Source organism: Lagenorhynchus albirostris, chromosome 20, assembly GCF_949774975.1.
Source record: "Lagenorhynchus albirostris chromosome 20, mLagAlb1.1, whole genome shotgun sequence".
In the NCBI taxonomy this organism is placed as follows: Eukaryota; Metazoa; Chordata; class Mammalia; order Artiodactyla; family Delphinidae; genus Lagenorhynchus; species Lagenorhynchus albirostris.
In genome coordinates, this window is record NC_083114.1 from 14632017 (window position 1) to 14646942 (window position 14926).

Genomic DNA, 14926 nt, shown 5'->3' on the forward strand with positions numbered 1-14926 from the left:
CAGAGAGCAACTTTATGAAAAATGACCCAAGAGAGGCTTTCAAGACAAGAATTACTTTGTTCAGCAGAGGCTATCTGAGCAGAAAGGAAATTTCACTTTTCTTACTGTTAAAATGACATTCTATCAATGTCTCTAGGGAAGACTGGTTTCACCTTCCCCGGGGCTGCTCTGTAGCTACCCTCTGTTTTATGGCCTATTTCCTTGTGGTTTCGTTTTTTGCTGTCTTTTAAAAAAACCCCTAATACGGGCTTCCCTGGTGGCGCAGTGGTTGAGAGTCCGCCTGCCGATGCAGGGGACACGGGTTCGTGCCCCGGTCCGGGAAGATCCCACATGCCGCGAAGCGGCTGGGCCCGTGAGCCATGGCCGCTGAGCCTGCGCGTCCGGAGCCTGTGCTCTGCAACGGAAGACGCCGCAACAGTGAGAGGCCCGCGTATCGCAAAAAAAAAAAAAAAAAACCAGAAACTTAATACTAGAAGTACTTTGAACTTAGTAGTCAGAACAAGATTGTTTAATTAAAAACTAGAAATAGTACCATTATAACTGGGATGACTCATCTGGGACTTTATTTTAAATATATAATAGACAAGAGGAGGTTCATAAGCTCAGTGTAGACCAAAGTGCAGAACCAAATGCACTCTTTTTCCCCCAGCAGATCAGACTTAAATTCATTAAACATGGCATGGAAGACCAGCAGCCTAATGCAAATGTACAGATTTCTTCTCTTAGTGATTTTATTTCTGCCACATGAGATGACAAGTAAGTTAATACTTTTGGGCTTCTTTTTAAATAAAGAAAATTTCAGATTATAAAATGATTGGGGGCTTTGGGAAAATACAGAATCCAAACTGGAATGATTACACAGTTGGTATGGCTCAGAGTACAGAAGTCAGATAAAATAGTGAAAAATTAAGTGGAAAAATATTTTTATGGTTCTGATATTATAAGACAGAGTTGAAGTATTTTATTCTCTCCAGAGCCACAGCCAGAATTTTCCTACATTCTAATGCATTTCATTACTAATCATACCTAAAATAAACCTCTGCTCTTTATCTGAGCATACAACATACACGAAAATCTTTTCTATGTTTGCTCCCCACCCCAACCTGGAAATACCTTTTTCCTTCTTGATTCAAAAAGTGATAAGCAGTCACTGTAATATAAGTTAGGAAATATATAAAAGACTAAAGAAAAGTAAAAATCCCCCCAAATCCCATCATCAAGAGATAACCACTCAACGTTTTGATGTATATTCTTCCAGGTTTTAAAAAAATGCTAGGCAGCAATCACCAGTAGTTCATGCTTTTTACAGGAAAAGTTAATGCATTTACAGAATATATTAACAAATGATACACAGGGGGCAAGTTTGTGGCAGATAAAGTCATTTTTTAGCTTTGTTACTTGCTTCTAAATGAGGAAAGTAGAAACTGAAATTTAGGTATGTTACAATGGATTTCTAAAAATCAGAGGTAAAAATTAACTGCTATATATCCTGATCATCCACCCCACAACAACAGCTTTACCACACAAACCACAGATGTTTAAACATCTTATTTTACTACACTGTCAGTATAATAGCGAAACATCAGATATACAAAACCAAATTTGTCTATAATCCCATCATCTAATCAAAAATGTTTTCAAAGTAGCTTTTGCCCATATGCATATTCAATTTTGATATATTTATAGGAATTGTTAGAGACGTACTTTACATTCTGCCTATTCACCTAATATTATGTCTTAAATATTTTTCCATTTTGCTCTTTCTTTCTCCTTTGTATTTCCCCACTCCCATCCCCTTACTATGCTATTTCCAAGCACTTGAAATAAACAATTTAGATCTGGTAACTATTTCTCCACCGTTTTCTCTATTTTTATCCATCCTAGTCAATATATAGATAGGATTTTCCCAAGACTTGTCCATATATATATGTATACATATATATATGTATATGTGTGTGCATGTGTGTGTGTGTGTGTTTGCGTGTATAGATGGGGTAATTCCATACATATTGTTTTCTAACCCAGTGGTTCTCAAACTTCTCTGCATACTAGAATCACCTGGGAGCTTTTTTAAAACCCCAGTGCCCAGGTTACACTAATATTAATTAGTCAGAACGTCTGGGGGTGGGAGCCAGGCATCAGTACGTTTTTGAAGATCCCCAGATGATTCCAATGTGCAGCAAAATTTGGTAACCCTCATTTTTTAACCTTTTTCTTTTTTAAATTAATAATCCTTTTTCGATCTTTTCCTTGTAAAATCGCATAGCTCAATATGACTATTTTTAATCATTGCAGAGCATTTCATTGTACTGATGTAACATATTTAACCAATTCTCTAATTATGGTCATTTAGATTGTTCACTCTAAATAGTTTCTTCCTGCACTCCCAGGTTCTGTTTTAACTGTGAATGGTAAAACTGAAAACTATATTCTGGACACGGAGCCTGGCCTCGAAGAATCTCTGAACTGTGCTGTGCAAAACCATACGAGAGAAGAAGAACTTCTCTGGTACCGCGAAGATGGGAGAGTGGATTTGAAATCTGGAAACAAAATCAACTCAAGCTCTGTCTGTGTCACTTCCATCAGTGAAAATGACAACGGCATCACCTTTACCTGCAAGCTGAGGAGGAATCAGTCGACATCCATCTCAGTGGTGCTGAATGTCATTTGTGAGTGAGGGGAAAGAAACTGCTAGTTAGTCTGTGTTGTCTGTACTACACTAAGTGGTAGATGAAATCTGGGTCTAAAGAGTATGTGTATTTTAACATTTGCTTGATACTGCCCAATTGCCCTATTTATGATCCCACAACATTGCATGAGGGTGCCTGTTTCCCACACCCTCATGAGCCTGAGTATCCTCAAGCTCTAAGAATCTGCCAGCCTGACTTGAAATTTTATTTTCATTTTCTAAATCAGGAATGAGGGTGTTCACCTTTTCGTAAATGCATTAGCTTTTCACGGTTCTTGTCTGCAAAATGCTTGCTCATGTCCTTTACCCATTTTTCTATTAGGTTATTTGCCTTTTTCTTATTGATTTGTATAAGCGCTTTGTACATTAAGGAAATAAGCCTTTTGTCATTTTGAATGATAAGTATTTCGTCTATTCATTTTATTTTTATTTTAATTTAATTTTATTTTTTTATTTTTTTGCGGTACGCGGGCCTTTCACTGTTGTGGCCTCTCCCGTCGCAGAGCACAGGCTCCGGACACGCAGCCTCAGTGGCCATGGCTCACGGACCCATCCGCTCCGCAGCATGTGGGATCTTCCCGGACCGGGGCACGAACCCGTGTCCCCTGCATTGGCAGGCGGACTCTCAACCACTGCGCCACCAGGGAAGCCCCTCGTCTATTTATTTTTGACATTTTAAAATAGTTCTTTTTTTTTTTGCCATATTGAAATTTTAAATGTTTGTGTATTTAAAATTACCAATCTTTTCTTTCTTAAACGTTTTTCTAGCTTTTGTGTTCTACTTAGAAAGATATTCATTGGCAATCTTTTAACATCACCTTAAACCCTCAAAGGTGAAGCTCTTTGATATTTGGGTTCCAGGTACTGGTAAGCCATTGGTGGAACTATCTGAGGTTAGTCGTCCTTCGAATGAGTCTACGGAGGTGATCACGTAGGTGGTTTGGGTGGAAAACTGGTTCTACGTGAGGGGGGTGTGGATAGTGTGTGGTGAGGGGTGATGTGAGTAAGGGTGATAATATGGTGTGGTCTGGTAGAAAGAGCTCTGGACTTGGAACCTAGTAATAAAATGTCAAAGCCATTTGATCCCATGAGCTCAGCAAACTTTTCTGTGAAAAATTGATGCCATTGTTCCTGAGATAAAAGGGTGGGGAAAATGCCAAGGAATCCAGTACTGGAATCTGCTGGTATCCTGCAGCTTGGGCTTCCAGAGTGAATCACTTACATGTTTCTGGGCAAAGAAGCTTTGCTTTTTATTTCCTATGAATTGATAAAATGTGATTTTTAACAAACTATCTCTTGGCGACTTTGTTAGAATCCAAGACTATCAGCATACCTTGGAGCTTTTGTAATCCTTATAAAATGACAGACAAGAAAACTGAGGCCCAGAATGAAGGCCCTAATTATCACATCTGGAACTGAGAACAGAAAACAAATCCCCAGGCTCCTAATCTAGTGCTCTTCCCACTGTAACCTTCTTAAGAGAGACGCAGTAGAAATGCCGATAATATGATTCAGTGGCTTAAAAAAATGATTTTCAGTTTCCCAGCCTGATTCCACATTTAATATTATCATCGTTGCACATATATAGAAAAAAAACCCAATTGGTCAGTGATTCATAGTGACAATAACTGACACAAACTCATCAATCAATAAATTAAGATAAAGTCATAAAGTGACAAGAATATCATGTACAATCTTGAGTATTATGGATTATTGTTATAAATGGCAGACCAAGAACTCAATGGAAACTTGATAATACACTATTTGAGGAGGGTGTGCAGAAACTTCTTTTATAATGTTGTTGCTGAAAGTATAAATTGAGACCACCTCTTTCGCAATACCTATCAAAATTTAAAGTGCACCTACCCTATGACCCAGCGTTTCTGCTTTGAGATGTTAACCTTAGAGAAATACGTGCACATATGCATAAAGAGACATATACAAGGATTTTTTTGGACTTTTTCTTTTAGATTTTATTTAAATATTTGCTAAACATCTGGTCACATTTTTCTCCTTGTTTTTGCTTTTAGTCTTTAGATTATAGTCACTACACAGGGTTCTGTCCTGAGCCCATACTTTTTTTTACAAGGATGTTTATTGAAGCACTGTTTAGCATTTTAAAATGAAAATAACCTGATGCCCATCAAAATAAAATAATTAAAGAGTCAGATATTATACTATAGCACTCTAAAAGCAATGAGCTGGAATTATGTGGTTCAACATGAATATATCTCAAAGCGTGCAATTGTTGAGAGAGTGAAGTCTTTTATGTAAACACTTCTCACCCTCCTAGAATAATACAATATATTTCCTATGGGAATATCATATGTATTTTTAAAATACTATTTAAAAAAAAAAAGATCTGCAAGTATTTACATCAAACTCATAGCACTGGGTGTCTCTGGGGAGTCAGGAAGTGACCAGGATGGAGTCAAGGAGGACCTTAACTTTATCTGAAATGTACTAATACTTTTAAAAGGGAATGCTCATGTAGAGCCGATATGCTTAAAAATTAATTTTAAATAGTTAAATAAAAAGGAACAACTATCTGAATACCATATAACATTCTTGTTGGACATGAACACAGAATTCAAACACATTCCAAAGAGCAATAAAATGTCATTCTTCTGAGAGAGCTATTAATAGCACAGCCTACTCAGGGTCTAATTATTCAGTGTGCAGATTATACAAGCTCCTTTTTTCCCTCCTTCTCTGCGTCTATCTCTTTCCTACTGCCCACTTTTCATGCATTTTATTACTCTTCTGTACCTTGGCCAAAAAAATGCAAGGAGCATGGAGAAGAGGGGAGAGTCAGTTCAGCCATTTCTCCCCCTAGATGTTGGAAAGCCCTGGTGGTAGTAAGGGTTGGAATCATTTGGTGAAGATAAATGTGTTTGACAATCTATGGGTCTACAGATGTCCTTATCATGACGGGAATAAGAAGTTGCTCACACAGAAGGTTGAGTGGGACTCAAGGTTATGCTCACCTTCCATGGATGCCAGAGTTGCCACGACTGGAGTGCCTTCTGATAGAAGGACATTATTTCTAGAAGATCATTGAGGAAATGCAAATATGCGTTGGTAAATCTCTGGCCAGGACAAGTATGGTTATTGTTCCGTGTGTTACAAATTGTCTACTTAATACAGATTCATTATTATATACATTTGTTTCATGGTTTATCTTCCCCACCACATTAAAAGTGCTATTAAGTTTGAAACTGGATGTATGTTATTTACCATTGTACCCCTGGTTCCTAGCCCAGTGCTTGCCATACAGTAGGTACTCAATAAATTTTTGTCAAATAAATGAATGACTACATGAGATAGACTGAAGGGACATCTTGAACACTGGCAATAAACTACTGCTTATCTGCTAATTAAACTTAAATGCTTGCGTCTTGCAGTTCCTCCTCTCCTAAGTGGAAACGACTTCCAAACAGCTGAGGAAGGCAGTGATGTGAAGTTGGTTTGCAATGTGAAATCCAACCCCCAGCCTCAAATGATGTGGTACAAAAACAGTGGCTTCTTGAATTTAGAGAAAAACCATCACCAAATCCAACAGACAAGTGAGTATCTTCAACTGTCAATCACCAAAGTCAAGAAATCTGACAATGGAACCTACAGCTGTATTGCAAATTCACTTATAGAAACGAAGACCAAGGACTTTCACCTTATTGTCAAAGGTAACTCTATTGTTTATTTACTGAAATATAGTTGATTTACCATATTATGTTAGTTTCAGATGTACAGCATAGTGACTTAATATTTTTATAGATTATACTCCCTTTCACATTATTACAAAACAATGGCTATATTTCCCAGTGTTGTACAATATATCCTTGTTGCTTACACACAGAGTTTGTATCTCATAGTCCTATAGCCCTATCTTGCCCCTCTCTCCTTCCCTCTCCTCACTGGTATCCACTAGTTTGTTTTCTATATCTGTGAGTCTGTTTCTGTTTTGTTTTATACATTCATTTATTTTTTTTCCACATATAAGTGATAACATACAGTATTTGTCTTTCTCTGTCAAATCGACAGAGAGCGTAATACTTTTGCGGTCCATCCACAAAGGTAACTCTTTTTTTAAGTAATATCTAGCATAGTACAAAACTCAGAGAGATGCTCAGTAAATATTTTTTGTGACAACTAATGATGATGACAATTATGATTAGTAGCTAGGATTTTCTTTGGAGAATTATCTCGATCCAAGGAATTCTAGTTGTTTCTTTTAGGGGAATTATTCCCATTCCATATAGGATACTGCTTTTTGAGCAAAGGTCCTTTTCTAGAATCAAGTAGTAGAAGACAGTTCTGGTTGGCTTTTATGGAGGAGTATTTCCATGAATTTTCCTAGGCAACAAGGTTTGTAGGAACTGGACTTTTTTTTTTTATTTGCCTGTGTTGGGTCTTCATTGCTGCGCACGGGCTTTCTCTAGTTGCGGCGAGCGGGGGCTACTCTTCGTTGCGGTGCGTGGGCTTCTCATTGCGGTGGCTTCTCTTGTTGTGGAGCACAGGCCCTAGGCGCGCAGGCTTCAGTAGTTGTGGCACGCGGACTCAGTAGTTGTGGCTTGCAGGCTCTAGAGCGCAGGCTCGGTAGTCGTGGCACACGGGCTTGGTTGCTCCTCGGCATGTGGGATCTTCCCGGACTAGGGTTGGAACCCATGTTCCCTGCATGGGCAGGCGGATTCTTAACCACTGCGCCACCAGGGAAATCCAGAACTGGACTTTTGAGTTAACAGCTTAGTGACAAACGGAAGAGAAGTCATAAACACATAGAGGAAAAATATACTGACTAGATAAGAAAATAGATCTATAAAATCACTCCTAACTCTGAAATTGTAACCTATAGGCTAATCAGAAAAGTGAGTGAGGGAGAATGGGGGAAACAGCTTCTTTCTCTTGGCTTCATACTTCTTCTACCCAGGTTTATGATCTCTGCAATAACAAGGAACAAAAGAAGCTCCACGTGTCTTTCCCTCCTCTTATTTCTCACTCATACAGAAAGAGGAAGGCGAGATACCTGGAGAGGCAGATGCAGATAATGCTCACACACACATTTCCTGGTCTGGGGCCAGGATGCTAGAAGCAGCCGAACAAGCTGAGGCTCCCACATCTTGTTAGAACATCACTCACTTTGTCATTTGCCTCTCTGTGCCACTCATTGCCTTTCTTGCCAGTCCTCAGGAAGCCAATTGAACCCCAGCCAGAAGCGTTGGACATGTGACCATAGGGCTTCTTATTACTGTACCAATAGAGTGGCTGGTGGGTAGGAAGGGCTGCCAGTTGAATGCCCATCACTGTGATTACTGGTGCTTTCAGTAATTTCTCCTGCAGAACAGTGACAGTATGCCCAGGGGCTACTTGCTTTAAAAACCAAACCCACGGGCTTCCCTGGTGGCGCAGTGGTTGAGAGTCCGCCTGCTGATGCAGGGGACACGGGTTCGTGCCCCGGTCCGGGAGGATCCCACATGCTGCGGAGTGGCTGGGCCTGTGCGCCGTGGCCGCTGAGCCTGCGCGTCCAGAGCCTGTGCTCCGCAACGCGAGAGGCCACAAGAGTGAGAGCCCCGTGTACCGCAAAAAAAAAAAAAGAAAGAAAAGAAAAACAAACAAAAAACCCCACCAAACCCACAAACTCTTGGTTAAGAAGGAATCATAATTGCTCTATGTCACATTAAACATACAGCTTGTGTGGCAAGCAGGATGCCAGCTTGGCAAATTAGCTTTCATGGGCAGAATCCTGTTTGGGGTTGAGCTCTTCCAAACCAACTGGTTTTTCTCATTTCTTCCTGCGTTATTACTTGCCTGGCTATTGGCTGCCTTAGGAGCATAAGCACTCCGATGCTGGTGCTCAGGCTAAATGCCAGGTTTGCCATGAGCTCTCCCAGCTTCACCGCTCAGTGGGGTAGTTTATAAATGAGGCTGTGCAAAGTGAGAAATGACATCACGGATCTTTTCTTGAGCACAAGATTTTAGCCACGTGTTGAGATTATTTTACCGTAATGAATATGGGCTGGGTTGGGTTGGGGGGAAATACCAGATCTGGTTATAAATAAGAGAGTAAAGGGAAGAGATGCAGTTACACTTTCCAAACTCACTTTCAACAGAAACTCGGAATCCAAAGTGAGCCAGTGGGTCAGGCAGTTTATTTCAGTTTGTTTATGGACTGAAAGCTGTCACGTATGGCTTCATTTTATTCAGCTTGGTAAAAATATTCTGATCTGTGACTGAGTTCTGATTTTTTCCCCCAACTGTACCACCTTTGCCTCTCCTTCATTTTGACATCTTTCCTTGGCACTATAAGTTCATGGGGTCCCCAGTAAGATGCCCTTTGGTGTGTCCCAGGGCTGGCTATTACAGAGTCAGGGTTTACAAGAAGTCCCAGGGACTTTCCTGGTGGTCCAGTGGCTAAGACTCTGTGCTGCCAATGCAGGGGGCCCGGGTTCAATCCCTGGTCGGGGAACTAGATCCCACATGCTGCAACTAGAGATCCCACATGCCGCAACTAAGACCCAGTGCAGCCAAATAAATAAATAGTTTAAAAAAAAAAAAAGAAAGAAAGAAATCCCATTGAGAAGAGCTTCTCCAGAGGGTTGGTGTCACCCACACCGTCATGAGAATAATTTTTAGCAACAGCCAAAAGAGAGCAAAAGTAAAGGATGCTTAATCTACTCCCTAAAATTATCCTGAGCCGGACACATAATGGAGAAGACAACAGTTGAAAGGTAAATAGTGTGTCATACAATTATGGAGGGATAAACCCCATGTCATAATCTTGAGGCATATAGGGCTTGGGCTTTGAAATTAGATTAATCAAAAGTCTTCTCTTCCCCTTCTCTCTTCCTTTCACCCTTCATATACTATCTCGTAACACTTTGTCCTTTACAACACTATCTCAATCTGCAGCAGTTTTTTTTTTTTAATGTCAGTCTCTCCCACTAGAATATGAGCTCCTCAGACACAGGAGCCTTCCATGCCTGTCCTATTTTTTCAGGGCTAAGAACAGCACCTAACACACAGTAGTCATTTAGCAAAAATCTATTGATTTCATTCACTCTACAAACTCAATTATACGATAAATAGCACACTCTTTATTTCCTATAAATTCCAAAAATTTTATCTTAGCCATGATTGGAACCCCTTTCCCTCCTAGGGTGGCATCAGAATCCAGGAGCTTAGACAGAGTCATTTAAATACCTTTGTTGACCTTAGCACTCTTACTTTTGTACGTTTCACCCCATATCAAATATATTAACATGAAGCATTAAGTATACTTTTTGGCTGTAAAAATTTGAAAGGGTATTTAAAACTTGCATACATTTTAAATTTTTCTATAAATAAGTTATTAATTTGGTTCTTAAGTTTTAAATGTTATTATTATTATTTAACAGTTGGGTGATAGTCGACACAAAGTTACATTTTATAGATGCTTAAACATTTATGCATTTTGATTAACTTTACCACTTTATTTTCATATTTTGGAGCCAATACTTTTTTTTCCAGTCTCAAATATTTTCATAGGTTATTGGAAAGCTTACAAGCACAGGGACTGCACCTATAGTACAAAATGGCTCTGAGCTTACCTGGTGTTCACAAAACAAGGGAATGGGCTTTCACTTCTAGGTGGCTGGTGTCCTCCTAGCCCAAATTAGAAGTAGACTCTCTGTTCTTCCATATCATTTAGGGAAAGATAAAAATCTTTGCCAAGATTGGGAAGGCTGATGCTTAGAGTTCTACTTTCCTAGGGGCAGGCACTATGCAATCACCCTGTATAATGTCTTGTCACCTACCTGGGGCACAATCACAGCACAGCTACAAGGGTCCCACTGTTCCTCCCTCCTTAGTCCAGCAGCTTCCTCACCTTTTCTCTTCTTCCTCTTAAAACCTTCCTGCCTCTCTTTCTCCTTCGAGGATACCTCCCAACATCTTTCGGGCTTTTCAAATGGCAGGAAAAAGCATTGATTTCAGCTTACTTCTGCTTTCCGCATGGCAAAAATTATGGATCAAGCACAAAATGATCTGACTTTGGGGAGTTATTCATATTACAATAAATTATCCTTCCAAAGAGGAGTGGATTCAAAGCCTGTCTCTGCTAGTTACTAGTTCTGTGACTTTGGACAAGTAAACTCAAAGCCCCCGGTTCCTCGCCTATAAAAAAGAATGATAATAAAATTCTTCAGGACTGTTTGGAGAATTTAATTAAGAGGAAAAATGTTAAGTGCAAGGCACCGTGGCTGGGACATACTAGAAGTACATAAATTAGAAGCATATAAATGTTAACTTTCTCGTTTCCTGTGTTTGCACTTCCAACAGATAAAGCTTCATCTGTACCAATAGAACCCATTATTGCTGCATGTATTGTGGTCTTTCTGACCTTGTTATTTGGACTGATTGCCAGAAGAAAAAGAATGATGAAGGTATCTAAGTATTCTAAGCTAAAAAGTCATCTAAACAAAAGCAGAGAACTGGCTATATAAGTGACTATAGAATTAGGAACCATACTTGAACGATCTGGTCTCTCTCCCATGAGATCTAAAATGGAAGTTGCTTAAGGGAATAAAATTGTACATCTATTATGAGTACAGCTTTACGAAGAATAGAGTAGAAGGATAGAAGTGCATGTGGACAAGACCTGAATGAAAATAGCTGTGGTGTTAGAAGTAGGTGCTGATTTTTCTTCCTTTTAAATTTCTCTTTATTGTTGCTATGGTTCCTTTGGTACAATAAATAAATAAATATAGAGGCGCATCTGCTCTGGATTCAGAGATCTGTGTGAAAAACACGGCACTTACTGCTCACCTCTTGAGTACAGCCACATGCCCTGGTTGTGGTGGGCTGGAGTTTGAATTGTTGAATGGTTAACCTTGCTGGTTAGCATGATGCAGAGGACCTGCATGCATAGGTTAATGCTATGCATTTGACTCCACCAGTTAATCCAGTGCCAAAGGCAGGCAAATGTGGCAGAAAGCCTCTAAGGAAAGGCCAGTGTGGAATTACCTTTTCTTAGGTTAAATAAAAATGATTAATGTGGTCAAAGAAATAAGACCTCGACCAGTGCAGAGGTGGCTGTATTCCCAGCCACCTCTGTATTGGTATGTATTTTTCTACATAGATGATTAACAGACATTTGGGTTTCCGGTCCCTTGAGCCACCTTGATGCATTCAAAATGTTTATTCATGGGCCTTAGCAAAACAGGCAAATTCATTGCCCTTGTCCTGTTTGCTTTTAGCTCTGCGTAAAGGATACAGATCTTCAAAGCAGAACAGCTCTGTAAGTACTCTGGGCTGGGGTCAACGATTTTCCATAAGCAGATGGGTAGCAGTCAGTGGTGCGCATCATAAAGCCCATCCTGGGCAAACTCCTCCTGAGATGGAAGGTGCTAGAAGGTGAAGTGGTTCAGAGGAGACTGGAGGGTGGAGGAGAATCTGCCTCCCCTTTAGAGGAAGACAGGTGAGGCTAGGTTGGAAGGTTGCTTGGAACTGACCACACCTTTGGTCTTGAGCCTGCTTTTTCTTTAAGCAATTTCAGGCTAATTCTTGTGCAAACTGCCTTTTATCGCCACACAATGTAAATGTCTGAGAGAGCTTACCCTGGGGGAAGCCACTGCTGCATTCTCCTTTACAACCAGGTCAGAAGCCACATTCCTCATCCTAAATACCGCCTCCTCTTTGGAGCTTCCTTTAGACTGTTGGCTCCAGCATACCTGAAGCGGGCAGTGGCTAAAGAGAACAGAGGCATACTTTCCAAGAGTATGAATTTTGTTTTGATTTTTTTTCTTAGTGTTATGATCACCTTTATAATTAATTTCTTGATTCATTTCAGATGAAAAAGCCAAGATGACATCTAATACGGCAAGAGTTTTGCATCAGGACCTCCTTGATTTATGTAGTCCCGTCTGTATTTATTGCTATTACTAAGTTCATTCCTGTCAAATTGTCAGAGGTTATGAAGAAGTGTTTCATTAAGCACTTAGAAGTAGTTATTATGACTAATTTAATATACTTGCAAGAACACTTTCAGGAAGAAAGCTGTAAAGATTGAAAGATAAGATTTTTAAAGTCTTCTCCTTGAAGGATATGTCAATTAATTGAAATTTGTCCTGAAAAGATTGGTAACCATTTACATTTAGTGTGTATTCTTCTAGATAGGAGATTAACAGACATTTGGGTTTCACAAATCAGTACATTACCAAAAAAAACTGGGGGATGGGGGCAACATAGAGGGATCAATTTCTAAAGTTGCCAAGGAAACACATAAGTAATATCAATTATATCTACCTTCACTGTCATTTCAAAAAAGAAATGTTCTAGGACTAAAAAAGGAAGGATATAATCTCAGAATATAAAGTATTCCTTTAAATGGAAAAAATTCAGTATTATAAAAAACAACATATGTCCTTATTTTTCTCATCTTATCGTGGTTGACAGTCACAAACTTTGTGAGTTTTGTGTGGTGATGAAGATGAAAACGGCAGGGGACAGGGGATAGCATGTTTGTTTCCTAGTATCCTTTGTTCTTTTCGCATAGCCACTTGCATAGATCCAGCGATATTATGAATCAGCCTGTACTCTTCTCATATACCTTAATTTAAAATTGCAGCTCTCCTATTATTTATCGCTGACTTTCCCCACTTCCATTCTTTCTTCATTTTTTTCCCTGTAAGAGTCTCTGCTTCAGTTTCCCACACAGCTGGGGTGGGTTATAGGGAGAGGCAGCCTTGGCCAGAAGCACCCTTGATTGTCTCTGCTGTGCTCTCACTCTATCTTAGAAAAAAATTTTTTTGTCTAATGTTGCAGGAGCTAAATGTGCCACAGTGAAAGAGAAAGAGAGAGAGTTGCTTGCTGTCAGACAGGTGGTTAAAATCCCTTTATTGCCTTAGAAGCAAAGAGAAGAAATGAGCAGAATGTATTAAATCTTAACAGTGTTTTGTTTCTAAGAAGAACAGACATATCCTCCTGTTAGGCTCCTCTTTGCTTCCTTGGAAACGTCAGCATGAAATGGAGAGAGAGACCATTAAAAACTGTGGTTCACAGATTTCTCTGTCTTCTTGGAGGCCCTAGTAGGTTTTGTGGGGAAGCCTTCAGATCATGTCCCTCATTCAGGATTTCTCAAATTAGAATTTGGAAGCCCTGTGAAAATGCTGTAAGGATAAGGTAGGAGGACTGTGAAAATCTGAAAGGTTAGACAATTAAGTAGAACCTTGGAAACGAGAAATTAAAAAACGGTGGGTTGGGATAGTTTAAAGTGGAAGAGGAAACAGAAAAACTTAACTTTTTTTTTTTTTAACTTTTTTAATTGGACTTGGAATCAGGAGATCTGAGTTCCAGTCTTGGCTGTGTTACCTTGGGCAAGTGCTTTTCCCTCTCTTGGGCCTTTGGAAAATAAGGAGGTTGGATTAAGAGGAGGATTAAGATGCATTTTCATTTTAGCTTGAAAATTCTGTGATCCTAAAAAGATTCCCACATAGTTTAATGTCTAAAGGAGTTGGCAAGAAAGACTGAAAATGTAATACCTTTGCCCCGCCTAGCAGAGTTATGAATCAGCTTTGTTCTAGGACATATAAATATCCTTGAGAATTACAGGTCATCAGGAAAGAGTTTCTTCACCCTTGTTAAACACAGTGACCTTGTACATTAGCACAGAGAAGGAACCTTAACTAGTTTTAACAGAGCACAGCAATATTATAAATAGTCATTGCCTCTCATTTTGCCTTACAGTTTTGAAACACAGTCTGTACTAAAACTATGTCTATTATTTAAACTTAGAAGTTAGCTTAGAGCCTGTCTTAGAAAGATGTGAAATTCCAGGATTCAAAAGAAACCCCATACGTAAATCAACTATACTTCAATTAAAAAATAATAAAATTAAAAAAATAAAGACACCCCATAACCTTTCCCCAATGTTTTCTCTACCTACTGTGAGGTACGGGGAATTCCAACATTCCCTCATCTGGTTTTGACCCTTTGGACTACAAACACCAGTGGAGAAGTGACAGAAAAATCCAGTTGCTCCCCTCTCAACCTTTTTATCAATAAGGACAACTTTCATAATTATTATTTTTCTCCTTCTTGGGCCCCATATTTTGAAAGAACTGGTCTATCAAACAAATTTTACTTGTTAAATAAGAGTCATCTGTTTTCCCAATTTAAAAAACATTTACCAATAATACCTACTTGTCAGTCTAAGCTTCTTTTATGACAATACAATTACCCACTTGATGTAATTCCATTTAAAAG

The 14926-nt window shown here is 39.3% G+C and overlaps 1 protein-coding gene across 1 annotated transcript; it reads left to right on the forward strand.

Annotated features, from left to right (window-relative positions):
* Positions 1–674: 674 nt before the first annotated feature.
* Positions 675–12562, forward strand: TMIGD1 (transmembrane and immunoglobulin domain containing 1). Its single transcript, XM_060135563.1, has 6 exons — positions 675–756; positions 2391–2669; positions 6094–6372; positions 11003–11106; positions 11920–11960; positions 12513–12562. Exons 1-6 carry the CDS (start codon positions 675–677, stop codon positions 12514–12516), a joined length of 789 nt encoding a protein of 262 aa, XP_059991546.1. The 3' UTR covers positions 12517–12562.
* The last annotated feature ends 2364 nt before the right edge of the window (positions 12563–14926 follow it).